The 13,286-nt window shown below is 45.2% G+C and overlaps 1 protein-coding gene across 5 annotated transcripts in view; it reads right to left on the bottom strand.

The window, feature by feature from the left end:
* Positions 1-1,589: 1,589 nt before the first annotated feature.
* The window catches only part of LOC112247708 (cationic amino acid transporter 2-like), a 24,403-nt gene continuing 12,706 nt past the window's right edge, over positions 1,590-13,286 (bottom strand). For all 5 annotated transcript variants that reach the window (XM_042303472.1, XM_042303474.1, XM_042303471.1 and 2 more), the window contains 9 exons: positions 12,916-13,081; positions 12,530-12,666; positions 11,988-12,210; positions 5,105-5,241; positions 4,385-4,487; positions 4,154-4,287; positions 3,508-3,674; positions 2,268-2,376; positions 1,590-1,813 (listed from right to left, as the gene is read on the bottom strand). In XM_042303472.1, the coding sequence (XP_042159406.1) occupies positions 1,683-1,813; positions 2,268-2,376; positions 3,508-3,674; positions 4,154-4,287; positions 4,385-4,487; positions 5,105-5,241; positions 11,988-12,210; positions 12,530-12,666; positions 12,916-13,081 (1,307 nt within the window). In that variant the 3' untranslated portion in view covers positions 1,590-1,682. The remainder of the gene's footprint in view (positions 1,814-2,267; positions 2,377-3,507; positions 3,675-4,153; positions 4,288-4,384; positions 4,488-5,104; positions 5,242-11,987; positions 12,211-12,529; positions 12,667-12,915; positions 13,082-13,286) is intronic.

The raw sequence follows: 13,286 nt of genomic DNA, 5'->3' as shown, positions 1-13,286 counted from the left end.
ACTAATACGCCTGGAGTATGTAGGAATACAACAGTTGTTCTCTCTTTAGGCAAGTACACTAATACGCCTGGTGTATGTAGGAATACAACAGTTGTTCTCTCTTTAGGCAAGTACACTACCTGCTCTTGCTGCTCTGAAAACACTTTCCCCTCATCATGTTGTAATGGAAAAGTGATGATACATCAGGTAAACTGCTTGAACTTACATCTGATAAGTTGTTAGAGCTCGTTACATTAGTTGACATTATCTTGAGGTGTGGCCAGACAATCTTTCAATGGCCTCTGATTAATACAGAGAGAATAACTTATCTCCATGTTCCAACTCTCTTACAACATCAAGAGACGTAAAAGTAGATTAAATCACAATCTCTCAACTCATAACCCAGTCTCACGTGGACTAAACAGCTGACTAAATCAACCCATAACCCAGTCTCACGTGGACTAAACAGCTGACTACATCAACTCATAACCCAGTCTCACGTGGACTAAACAGCTGACTAAATCAACTCATAACCCAGTCTCACATGGACTAAACTGCTGACTAAATCAACCCATAACCCAGTCTCACGTGGACTAAACAGCTGACTACATCAACTCATAACCCAGTCTCACGTGGACTAAACAGCTGACTAAATCAACCCATAACCCAGTCTCACGTGGACTAAACAGCTGACTACATCAACTCATAACCCAGTCTCACGTGGACTAAACAGCTGACTAAATCAACTCATAACCCAGTCTCACGTGGACTAAACAGCTGACTAAATCAACCCACAAAACTTGTAATGCATTTCCTTTGGACATTTCATGTTCTATCTATCCCAATACTGCATGAAAAAAACATTGAGAAAACAAATATATTTTATCAATCACAGTGATATCTCCTCATGAAATACATTATTTTAAAGTTGGAAAAAATACTGTGGAAATATACAGACATAATGGTTATAAATTAAATGTTGTTTTGACCAACTACACTTGTTAAATTCTAGTGGTCCACAGACGTGGTTAGACAAAATATAAACCAACCTTTATGTGTACAAATATACACACTGTAACATCAGAACACCTCTCTCTGTCCTGTCATCCCCAGTCCTTTTCTGTTCTGTCCTATCATCCCCAGTTCTTCTCTGTCTTGTCCTGTCCTGTCCTGTCATCCCCAGTCCTTTTCTGTCCTGTCCTGTCATCCCCAGTCCTTTTCTGTCCTGTCCTGTTCTGTCATCCCCAGTCCTTCTCTGTCCTGTCCTGTCCTGTCCTGTCATCCCCAGTCCTTCTCTGTCCTGTCCTGTCCTCCCCAGTCCTTCTCTGTCCTGTCCTGTCCTGTCATCCCCAGTCCTTCTCTGTCCTGTCCTGTCATCCCCAGTCCTTCTCTGTCCTGTCCTGTCATCCCCAGTCCTTCTCTGTCCTGTCCTGTCCTGTCATCCCCAGTCCTTCTCTGTCCTGTCCTATCAACTCCAGACTTTTCTGTCCTGTCCTGTCAACTCCAGACTTTTGCTGTCCTGTGTTGTCATGTCCTGTCCTGTTTTGTCCTGTGTTGTCCTGTCCTGTTTTGTCCTGTGCTGTCCTGTTTTGTCCTGTGCTGTCCTGTGTTGTCATGTCCTGTCCTGTTTTGTCCTGTGTTGTCCTGTCCTGTGTTGTCCTGTGTTGTCATGTCCTGCCCTATACTGTCCTTTCCACTCAGCATCAGAACTTCTCTTCTTTGATGGCCTCCTTTTCCATCACACCGCTGATGGTCTCAATCTTTACCTGGCTGGTCTGGTTCCTCTGCTTCTGAACGCTGTTACGGATCCCATAACCAAAGTAGATGAGGAACCCTACAGAGAGAAAAAGAGAGACAGAGAGAGACAGAGAGAGACAGAGAGAGACAGAGAGAGACAGAGAGAGAGAGAGAGAGAGAGAGAGAGAGAGAGAGAGAGAGAGAGAGAGAGAGAGCGAGAGAGAGAGAGAGACAGAGAGAGAGCGAGAGAGACAGAGACAGAGAGAGAGAGAGAGCGAGAGAGAGAGAGAGAGAGAAAGTGAGAGAGAGAGCGAGAGAGAGACAGAGAGAGACAGAGACGGTAGAAGATCAGAGTTTACAATCTAAAACATAGAGAGCCCACCCCTCAACCCTCCAACCTATAACCTCCAACTGACTTTAGACAACCCACACTCCTAATGATATAGGGTCAGATACCCCAAGAAAAATGACCCATCTATCCCTAGCAACCTCTCAGTTTAGTGCGAGTGGCATGTATAATTGTGTAGAGAAGTGTTGGGTAGAATACTTACCTACGGCCATCCAGATGGCGTATCTCATCCAGGTGTCTCCTCCTAACTGGACCATCAGGTAGACGTTGACGAACACACTGACTACCGGCAGCACGGGCAGGAAGGGCACCTGGGAGCAGACGGCAGGGGGTAAGAGAACTCTACTGTAATGTCAACTTAAAGACACAAACAACGTACCACACAGGGTCCCTGTGGGGTTGAGTCATTATTACGATCTGTTAGGCTGCATCTGATAATGGTTGATAATTATTGTGAATCAGCGATGTTTCAATAGCCTGTGATAATGTCCTCTAATCAGAGATGTTTCAATAGCCTGTGATAATGTCCTCTAATCAGGGATGTTTTAATAGCCTGTGATAATGTCCTCTAATCAGAGATGTTTCAATAGCCTGTGATAATGTCCTCTAATCAGAGATGTTTCAATAGCCTGTGATAATGTCCTCTAATCAGAGATGTTTCAATAGCCTGTGATAATGTCCTCTAATCCGAGATGTTTCAATAGCCTGTGATAATGTCCTCTAATCAGGGATGTTTCAATAGCCTGTGATAATGTCCTCTAATCAGAGATGTTTCAATAGCCTGTGATAATGTCCTCTAATCAGGGATGTTTCAATAGCCTGTGATAATGTCCTCTAATCAGAGATGTTTCAATAGCCTGTGATAATGTCCTCTAATCAGAGATGTTTCAATAGCCTGTGATAATGTCCTCTAATCCGAGATGTTTCAATAGCCTGTGATAATGTCCTCTAATCAGAGATGTTTCAATAGCCTGTGATAATGTCCTCTAATCCGAGATGTTTCAATAGCCTGTGATAATGTCCTCTAATCAGAGATGTTTCAATAGCCTGTGATAATGTCCTCTAATCAGAGATGTTTCAATAGCCTGTGATAATGTCCTCTAATCAGAGATGTTTCAATAGCCTGTGATAATGTCCTCTAATCAGCAGTGTTTCAATAGCCTGTGATAATGTCCTCTAATCAGCAATGTTTGAATAGCCTGTGATAATGTCCTCTAATCAGAGATGTTTCAATAGCCTGTGATAATGTCCTCTAATCAGAGATGTTTCAATAGCCTGTGATAATGTCCTCTAATCAGCAGTGTTTCAATAGCCTGTGATAATGTCCTCTAATCAGCAATGTTTGAATAGCCTGTGATAATGTCCTCTAATCAGCGATGTTTCAATAGCCTGTGATAACGTCCTGTATATGCAGGTGTCCATCTTCCCGCGATGCTCCTCACCATGAAAGCAGCCTTGGCTTGGTTCTGTGGATGCCTCCAGATGACGATGACGAGGACCAGGAGGATGAAGGCTACGATGGACACACACACCATGCTCCAGATCTCCTGCCGCTGTATAGCGTCTATCGCTTGGGTCAGGAGGATGCACAGACCGCATACACACACCACTGGAGAGAAGAGAGAGAGAGGAAGGGGATGAGAGAAGAACAACTGAACAGAGAGAGAGAGGAAGGGGGTGAGAGAAGAACAACTGAACAGAGAGAGAGAGGAAGGGGTGAGAGAAGAACAACTGAACAGAGAGAGAGAGGAAGGGGGTGAGGGAAGAACAACTGAACAGAGAGAGAGAGGAAGAGGGTGAGAGAAGAACAACTGAACAGAGAGAGAGAGGAAGGGGTGAGAGAAGAACAACTGAACAGAGAGAGAGAGGAAGAGGGTGAGGGAAGAACAACTGAACAGAGAGAGAGAGGAAGAGAGTGAGGGAAGAATGACTGAAAGAAAGATGGGAATACTTCATAATGTCACACTGCAGATACCCCAGCACCTTTAAAATGTAGACCATCTTTGAATAATATTATTTGTCATTGTTATAAGTGGAAACTTTAAATACAGGCGTATTGGAGATTTATTGTCAAACTGTTTTTCGTACCAGACAGTACAGTCAAACCTGTGACTGTTTTCGAGGTGCCCGATGTTGGGTATGATGGTGGTTTGAGACAACCAAACTTGGTGTTTGATTCAAGGATCTGGAGATCTGAGTCGTCTGATTGGGTCTCTTGGTACCTAGATGTTATAAAGTCAACTTAGTACCGTTTATTTTTGCAAAATCAATACAGAGGACTGCTATTCATCTAAGTTTAGATATTTGGGAAATATTTACCTAAGTATAAGAATGCATATAGCCACAAGTGTGTAGGCAAAGAGTGTCCCAATTGACATCATATCAACCAAAGCTTTCAGGTCAAACACCAGGGCCATTATCGCTGGAAAGGAAAACAAACAAGCATTCAAGTATTTACCGTAGATAAATCATTACACAAAATATATCATAGGCCAAACATCAATCTGTTTATATCTCTAAAAGATCGAGAGAGAAAGAGAGAGAGAGAGAGATCAAAAAATCAAGAGAGCGAGAGATAGAGAGGGATGGGGTGTTATCTGCTACGACCCCGGGGGAGAGGGTAGAGAGAGAGATAGAGAGGGATGGGGTGTTACCTGCTACGACCCCGGAGGAGAGGGTAGAGAGAGAGATAGAGAGGGATGGGGTGTTATCTGCTACGACCCCGGGGAGAGGGAGGGTAGAGAGAGAGATAGAGAGGGATGGGGTGTTACCTGCGGAGGAGAGGGTAGAGAGAGAGATAGAGAGGGATGGGGTGTTACGACCCCGGAGGAGAGGGTAGAGAGAGAGATAGAGAGGGATGGGGTGTTACCTGCTACAACCCGGAGGAGAGGGTAGAGAGAGAGATAGAGAGGGATGGGGTGTTACCTGCTACGACCCCGGAGTAGAGGGTAGAGAGAGAGATAGAGAGGGATGGGGTGTTACCTGCTATGACCCCGGAGGAGAGGGTAGAGAGAGAGATAGAGAGGGATGGGGTGTTACCTGCTACGACCCCGGAGGAGATGGTAGCGATGACAGGACTTTGTCTGGCGCTGACCTTACTGAGGGGCTTGAAGAGGAGACCGTCTCTGGCCATAGCAAACAGTACGCGGGGCATGGGGAACATGGAACCCAACAGACTGTACAGGAGACAGACAGACACAGAGAGCCATCAGACATGTTACAGTATCAGGTCAAGGAACATGGAACCCACTAGACTGTACAATCTTGGCCAAAAGTTTTGAGAATGACACAAATATACATTTTCACAAAGTCTGCTGCCTCAGATTGTATGATGGCAATTTGCATATACCCCAGAATGCTATGAAGAGTGATCAGATGAATTGCAAATAATTGCAAAGTCCCTCTTTGCCATGAACAAATGAACTGAATCCCCCAATAACATTTCCACTGCATTTCAGCCCTGCCACAAAAGGACCAGCTGACATCATGTCAGTTATTCTCTCATTAACACAGGTGTGAGTGTTAACGAGGACAAGGTTGGAGATCACTCTGTCATGTTGATTCAGTTCGAATAACAGACTGGAAGCTTCAAAAGGAGGGTGGTGCTTGGAATCATTGTTCTTCCTCTGTCAACCATGGTTACCTGCAAGGAAACACGTGCCATCATCATTGCTTTGCACAAAAAGGGCTTCACAGGCAAGGATACTGCTGCCAGTAAGATTGCGCCTAAATCAACCATTTATCGGATCATTAAGAACTTCAAGGAGAGCGGTTCAATTGTTGTGAAGAAGGCTTCAGGGTGCTCAAGAAAGTCCAGCAAGCACCAGATCTGTCTCCTAAAGTTGATTCAGCTGCGGGATCGGGGCACCACCAGTACAGAGCTTGCTCAGGAATGACAGCAGGTGGGTGTGAGTACATCTGCATGCAGAGTGAGGCGAAGACTTTTGGAGGATGGCCTGGTGTCAAGAAGGGCAGCAAAGAAACCACTTCTCTCCAGGAAAAACATCAGGGACAGACTGATATTCTGCAAAAGGTACAGGGATTGGACTGAGGACTGGGGTAACGTCATTTCTCTGATGAACCCCCTTTCAGATTGTTTGGGGCATCCGGAAGAAAGCTTGTGCAGAGATGACAAGGTGAGTGCTACCATCAGTCCTGTGTCATGCCAACAGTAAAGCATCCTGAGACCATTCATGTGTGGGGTTGCTTCTCAGCCAAGGGAGTGGGCTCAATCACAATTTTGCCTAGGAACACAGCCCTGAATAAAGAATGGTACCAACACATCCTCCGAGAGCAACTTCTCCCAACCATCCAGGAACAGTTTGATGATGAACAATGCCTTTTCCAGCGTGATGGAGCACCTTGCCATAAGGCAAAAGTTATAACTAAGTGGATTGGGGAACAAAACATCGATATTTTGGGCCCATAGCCAGGAAACTCCCCAGACCTTAATCCCATTGAGAACTTCAAATCAAATCAAATCAAATCAAATGTATTTATATAGCCCTTCGTACATCAGCTGATATCTCAAAGTGCTGTACAGAAACCCAGCCTAAAACCCCAAACAGCAAGCAATGCAGGTGTAGAAGCACGGTGGCTAGGAAAAACTCCCTAGAAAGGTCAAAACCTAGGAAGAAACCTAGAGAGGAACAGGCTATGTTGGGTGGCCAGTCCTCTTCTGGCTGTGCCGGGTGGAGATTATAACAGAACATGGCCAAGATGTTCAAATGTTCATAAATGACCAGCATGGTCGAATAATAATAAGGCAGAACAGTTGAAACTGGAGCAGCAGCACGGCCAGGTGGACTGGGGACAGCAAGGAGTCATCATGTCAGGTAGTCCTGGGGCATGGTCCTAGGGCTCAGGTCCTCCGAGAGAGAGAAAGAGAGAATTAGAGAGAGCACGCTTAAATTCACACAGGACACCGAATAGGACAGGAGAAGTACTCCAGATATAACAAACTGACCCTAGCCCCCCGACACATAAACTACTGTAGCATAAATACTGGAGGCTGAGACAGGAGTGGTCAGGAGACACTGTGGCCCCATCCGAGGACACCCCCGGAAAGGGCCAAACAGGAAGGATATAACCCCACCCACTTTTCCCCCACACCACTAGAGGGATATCTTCAACCACCAACTTACCATCCTGAGACAAGGCTGAGTATAGCCCACAAAGATCTCCGCCATGGCACAACCCAAGGGGGGGCGCCAACCCAGACAGGATGACCACATCAGTGAATCAACCCACTCAGGTGACGCATCCCCTCCAGGGACGGTACGAGAGAGCCCCAGTAAGCCAGTGACTCAGCCCCTGTAATAGGGTTAGAGGCAGAGAATCCCAGTGGAAAGAGGGGAACCGGCCAGGCAGAGACAGCAAGGGCGGTTCGTTGCTCCAGAGCCTTTCCGTTCACCTTCCCACTCCTGGGCCAGACTACACTCAATCATATGACCCACTGAAGAGATGAGTCTTCAGTAAGGACTTTAAGGTTGAGACTGAGTTTGCGTCTCTGACATGGGTAGGCAGACCGTTCCATAAAAATGGAGCTCTATAGGAGAAAGCCCTGCCTCCAGCTGTTTGCTTAGAAATTCTAGGGAAAATTAGGAGGTCTGCGTCTTGTGACCGTAGCGTACATGTAGGTATGTACGGCAGGACCAAATCAGAGAGATAGGTAGGAGCAAGCCCATGTAATGCTTTGTAGGTTAGCAGTAAAACCTTGAAATCAGCCCTTGCTTTGACAGGAAGCCAGTGTAGGGAGGCTAGCACTGGAGTAATATGATCCAATTTTTGGGTTCTAGTCAGGATTCTAGCAGCCGTATTTAGCACTAACTGAAGTTTATTTAGTGCTTTATCCGGGTAGCCGGAAAGTAGAGCATTGCAGTAGTCTAACCTAGAAGTGACAAAAGCATGGATTAATTTTTCTGCATCATTTTTGGACAGAAAGTTTCTGATTTTTGCAATGTTACGTAGATGGAAAAAAGCTGTCCTTGAAATGGTCTTGATATGTTCTTCAAAAGAGAGATCAGGGTCCAGAGTAACGCCGAGGTCCTTCACAGTTTTATTTGAGACGACTGTACAACCATTAAGATTAATTGTCAGATTCAACAGAAGATCTCTTTGTTTCTTGGGACCTAGAACAAGCATCTCTGTTTTGTCCGAGTTTAAAAGTGGAAAGTTTGCAGCCATCCACTTCCTTATGTCTGAAACACATGCTTCTAGCGAGGGCAATTTTGGGGCTTCACCATGTTTCATTGAAATGTACAGCTGTGTGTCATCCGCATAGCAGTGAAAGTTAACATTATGTTTTCGAATGACATCCCCAAGAGGTAAAATATATAGTGAAAACAATAGTGGTCCTAAAACGGAACCTTGAGGAACACCAAAATTTACAGTTGATTTGTCAGAGGACAAACCATTCACAGAGACAAACCAGGCCAGAACTTGTCTGTGTAGACCAATTTGGGTTTCCAATCTCTCCAAAAGAATGTGGTGATCGATGGTATCAAAAGCAGCACTAAGGTCTAGGAGCACGAGGACAGATGCAGAGCCTCGGTCTGATGCCATTAAAAGGTCATTTACCACCTTCACAAGTGCCGTCTCGGTGCTATGATGGGGTCTAAAACCAGACTGAAGCATTTCGTATACATTGTTTGTCTTCAGGAAGGCAGTGAGTTGCTGCGCAACAGCCTTTTCTAACATTTTTGAGAGGAATGGAAGATTCGATATAGGCCGATAGTTTTTTATATTTTCTGGGTCAAGGTTTGGCTTTTTCAAGAGAGGCTTTATTACTGCCACTTTTAGTGAGTTTGGTACACATGCGGTGGATAGAGAGCCATTTATTATGTTCAACATAGGAGGGCCAAGCACAGGACGCAGCTCTTTCAGTAGTTTAGTTGGAATAGGGTCCAGTATGCAGCTTGAAGGTTTAGAGGCCATGATTATTTTCGTCATTGTGTCAAGAGATATAGTACTAAAACACTTGAGCGTCTCTCTTGATCCTAGGTCCTGGCAGAGTTGTGCAGACTCAGGACAACTGAGCTTTGAAGGAATACGCAGATTTGATGAGGAGTCCGTAATTTGCTTTCGAATAATCATGATATTTTCCTTAAAGAAGTTCATGAATTTATCACTGCTGAAGTGAAAGCCACCCTCTCTTGGGGAATGCTGCTTTTTAGTTAGCTTTGCAACAGTATCAAAAAGGAATTTCGGATTGTTCTTATTTTCTCAATTAAGTTAGAAAAATAGGATGAGCGAGCAGCAGTAAGGGCTCTTCGGTACTGCACAGTACTGTCTTTCCAAGCTAGTCGGAAGACTTCCAGTTTGGTGTGGCGCCATTTCCGTTCCAATTTTCTGGAAGCTTGCTTCAGAGCTCGGGTATTTTCTGTGTACCAGGGAGCTAGTTTCTTATGAGAAATGTTTTTAGTTTTTAGGGGTGCAACTGCATCTAGGGTATTGCGCAAGGTTAAAGTGAGTTCCTCAGGTAGCTGGTTAACAGATTTTTGTCCTCTGGCGTCCTTGGGTAGACAGAGGGAATCTGGAAGGACATCAAGGAATCTTTGTGTTGTCTGTGAATTTATAGCACGACTTTTGATGTTCCTTGGTTGGGGTCTGAGCAGTTTATTTGTTGCAATTGCAAACGTAATAAAATGGTGGTCCGATAGTCCAGGATTATGAGGAAAAACATTAAGATCCACAACATTTATTCCATGGGACAAAACTAGGTCCAGAGTATGACTGTGACAGTGAGTGGGTCCAGAGACATGTTGGACAAAACCCACTGAGTCGATGATGGCTCCGAAAGCCTTTTGGAGTGGGTCTGTGGACTTTTCCATGTGAATATTAAAGTCACCAAAGATTAGAATATTATCTGCTATGACTACAAGGTCCGATAGGAATTCAGGGAACTCAATGAGGAACACTGTATATGGCCCAGGAGGCCTGTAAACAGTAGCTATAAAAAGTGATTGAGTAGGCTGCATAGATTTCATGACTAGAAGCTCAAAAGACGAAAACGTCTTTTTTTTTTTTGGTGAATTGAAATTTGCTATCGTAAATGTTAGCAACACCTCCACCTTTGCGGGATGCACGGGGGCCATGGTCACTAGTGTAGCCAGGAGGTGAGGCCTCATTTAACACAGTAAATTCATCAGGCTTAAGCCATGTTTCAGTCAGGCCAATCACATCAAGATTATGATCAGTGATTAGTTAATTGACTATAATTGCCTTTGAAGTAAGGGATCTAACATTAAGTAGCCCTATTTTGAGATGTGAGGTATCATGATCTCTTTCAATAATGACAGGAATGGAGGAGGTCTTTATCCTAGTGAGATTGCTAAGGCGAACACCGCCATGTTTAGTTTTGCCCAACCTAGGTCGAGGCACAGACACGGTCTCAATGGTGATAGCTGAGCTGACTACACTGACTGTGCTAGTGGCAGACTCCACTATGCTGGCAGGCTGGCTAACAGCCTGCTGCCTGGCCTGCACCCTATTTCATTGTGGAGCTAGAGGAGTTAGAGCCCTGTCTATGTTGGTAGATAAGATGAGAGCACCCCTCCAGCTAGGATGGAGTCCGTCACTCCTCAGCAGGTCAGGGGAGGGGCAGAAAACAGTTTTCAACCAGCGATTGAGTTGTGAGACTCTGCTGTAGAGCTCATCACTCCCCCTAACTGGGAGGGGGCCAGAGCCAATTACTCGATGCCGACACATCTTTCTAGCTGATTTACACGCAGAAGCTATGTTGCGCTTGGTAATCTCTGACTGTTTCATCCTAACATCGTTGGTGCCGACGTGGATAACAATATCTCTATACTCTCTACACTCGCCAGTTTTAGCTTTAGACAGCACCATCTTCAGATTAGCCTTAACGTCGGTAGCCCTGCCCCTGGTAAACAGTGTATGATCGCTGGATGATTTGTTTTAAGTCTAATACGGGTAATGGAGACGCCAATGACTAGAGTTTTCAATTTGTCAGAGCTAATGGTGGAAAGCTTCGGCGTCTCAGACCCCGTAACGGGAGGAGTAGAGACCAGAGAAGGTTCGGCCTCTGACTCCGACTCGCTGCTTAATGGGGAAAACCGGTTGAAAGTTTCTGACGGCTGAATGAGCGACACCGGTTGAGCGTTCCTACAGCATTTCCTTCCAGAAACCGTGAGAAAGTTGTCCGGCTGCGGGGACTGTGCGAGGGGATTTATACTTCTATCTGTACTTACTGGTGGCACAGACGCTGTTTCATCCTTTCCTACACTGAAATTACCCTTGCCTAACGATTGCGTCTGAAGCTGGGCTTGTAGCACAGCTATCCTCGCCGTAAGGCGGTCGTTCTCCTGTATATTATGAGATTAGTGGTCAATCCTCAAGAGGCGGGTGGACAAACAAAAACCCACAAATTCTGACAAACTCCAAGCATTGATTATGCAAGAATGGGCTGCCATCAGTCAGATTGTGGCCCAGAAGTTAATTGACAGCATGCCAGGGCGGATTGCAGAGGTCTCGACAAAGAAGGGTCAACAGAGCAAATATTGACTCTTTGCATCAACTTCATGTAATTGTCAATAAAAGCCTTTGACACTTATGAAATGCTTGTAATTATACTTCAGTATTCCATAGTAACATCTGACAAAAATATCTAAAGACACTGAAGCAGCAGACTTTGTGGAAATGTATATTTGTGTCATTCTCAAAACTTTTGGTCACGACTGTACAGGAGACAGACAGACAGACAGACACAGCAGACAGACAGACAGACAGACAGACAGACAGACAGACAGACAGACAGACAGACAGACAGACAGAGACAGACAGACACAGACAGACAGACAGACAGACAGACAGACAGACAGAGACAAACCGGCCAACTGACTAACTGTAATGACGCCTGGTGACATCATCGACCAGGGACTTCCCGCGTTCTCCTACCTACCTGGTGGAGAGGGCGCAGAGTGAACCGACAGCCACCACATACTTGGCGGGCCCCCAGCCGATGTACATGAAGGCCACGGGCAGCGGGCTGTTAACATTCAGCAGGTAGTAGGGCATCATCAGAGTGAGGGCCGCCGACACGGCGAAGTAGGCCAGGAAACAAATGAGGAGAGACGCCACGATGCCCAGCGGGATGGACTTCTGAGGGTTCTTTACCTCCTCACCTGGAGAGAGACAATGAATGAATTAATTAATTCATGAAGATCTGTCAATACAATCAATCCATCAGTCGATTGGCCAACCAGTTGATCAATCAATCAGCCAATACCGGTCAATTAAAAGCAAGCAAGGTTTAATCATGTGGAATATTGACTGTTACAGTATGCCTAAGCATTCTGAGTAGAGTAGACGTTACTGAAGATACTCTATGGACGAAGTTTGGAGAAGCTCCTGGCTTTATCAGGGTTTCTGTAGGATGTAAATGTTTCTGACGTACTGTATATAGGTTAATGTGTCTGCACATGTTTAAAGATCAAAGCTTACTTGTTGTGGCGATGCAGTCGAAGCCTACGAAGGCGTAGAAACAGGTAGCGGCTCCAGAGATTGTCCCGTCGAAACCATACGGGAAGAACCCTCCAGCCCCATACATACTGGTCACGTTGACTGTAGAGGTTAGGTTCCTGGAGAAGACCATGTACATATGGTTGCAGAATAGTACCTTTCCAATCTTCTCTGGTTTTCCAGAAATCTTGGTTGAAGGATTCACGCTAATATTTCCTGCTAATACCACGGCTATAACATCCTCACACACATGTGCCTGTATAGACATGTGTTCAACATCCACTGCAGTTGCTAGCAAGTTTGGTATGATGAAGGATCTCATGTATTGTACTCAAACGTTTGTATTGTAATGAAACATGGTTGCATACTGTAATTCTGCTGTAGCGTTGATGAGCTCCTCCTGACTGATCTGCCAGTTACGGACGTCTCCCTTGACGAAGCCCGCTACAATGACAAACAGAAGTACCAGGATGTTGACGGCCGTGAAGATCTTGTTGACTATTGCCGATTCCTGGACACCGAAGGCCAGCAGACCTTCGCAGGATGGAAACACATGGAACATGTGATCATCATCATCACCATCACCATCATCATCTACATCTACATCATCATCATCACCATCATCATCATCATTACCACCATCATCATCATCATCATCATCATCATCATCATCATCACCATCATCAGCAGCATCATCATCACCATCATCATCATCATCACCATCAACATCATCGCCACC

The sequence above is a fragment of the Oncorhynchus tshawytscha genome, linkage group LG21 (genome assembly GCF_018296145.1).
Source record: "Oncorhynchus tshawytscha isolate Ot180627B linkage group LG21, Otsh_v2.0, whole genome shotgun sequence".
In the NCBI taxonomy this organism is placed as follows: Eukaryota; Metazoa; Chordata; class Actinopteri; order Salmoniformes; family Salmonidae; genus Oncorhynchus; species Oncorhynchus tshawytscha.
Note: the sequence above shows the minus strand (reverse complement) of the source record. Positions and strands in the feature narration are given on the sequence as shown.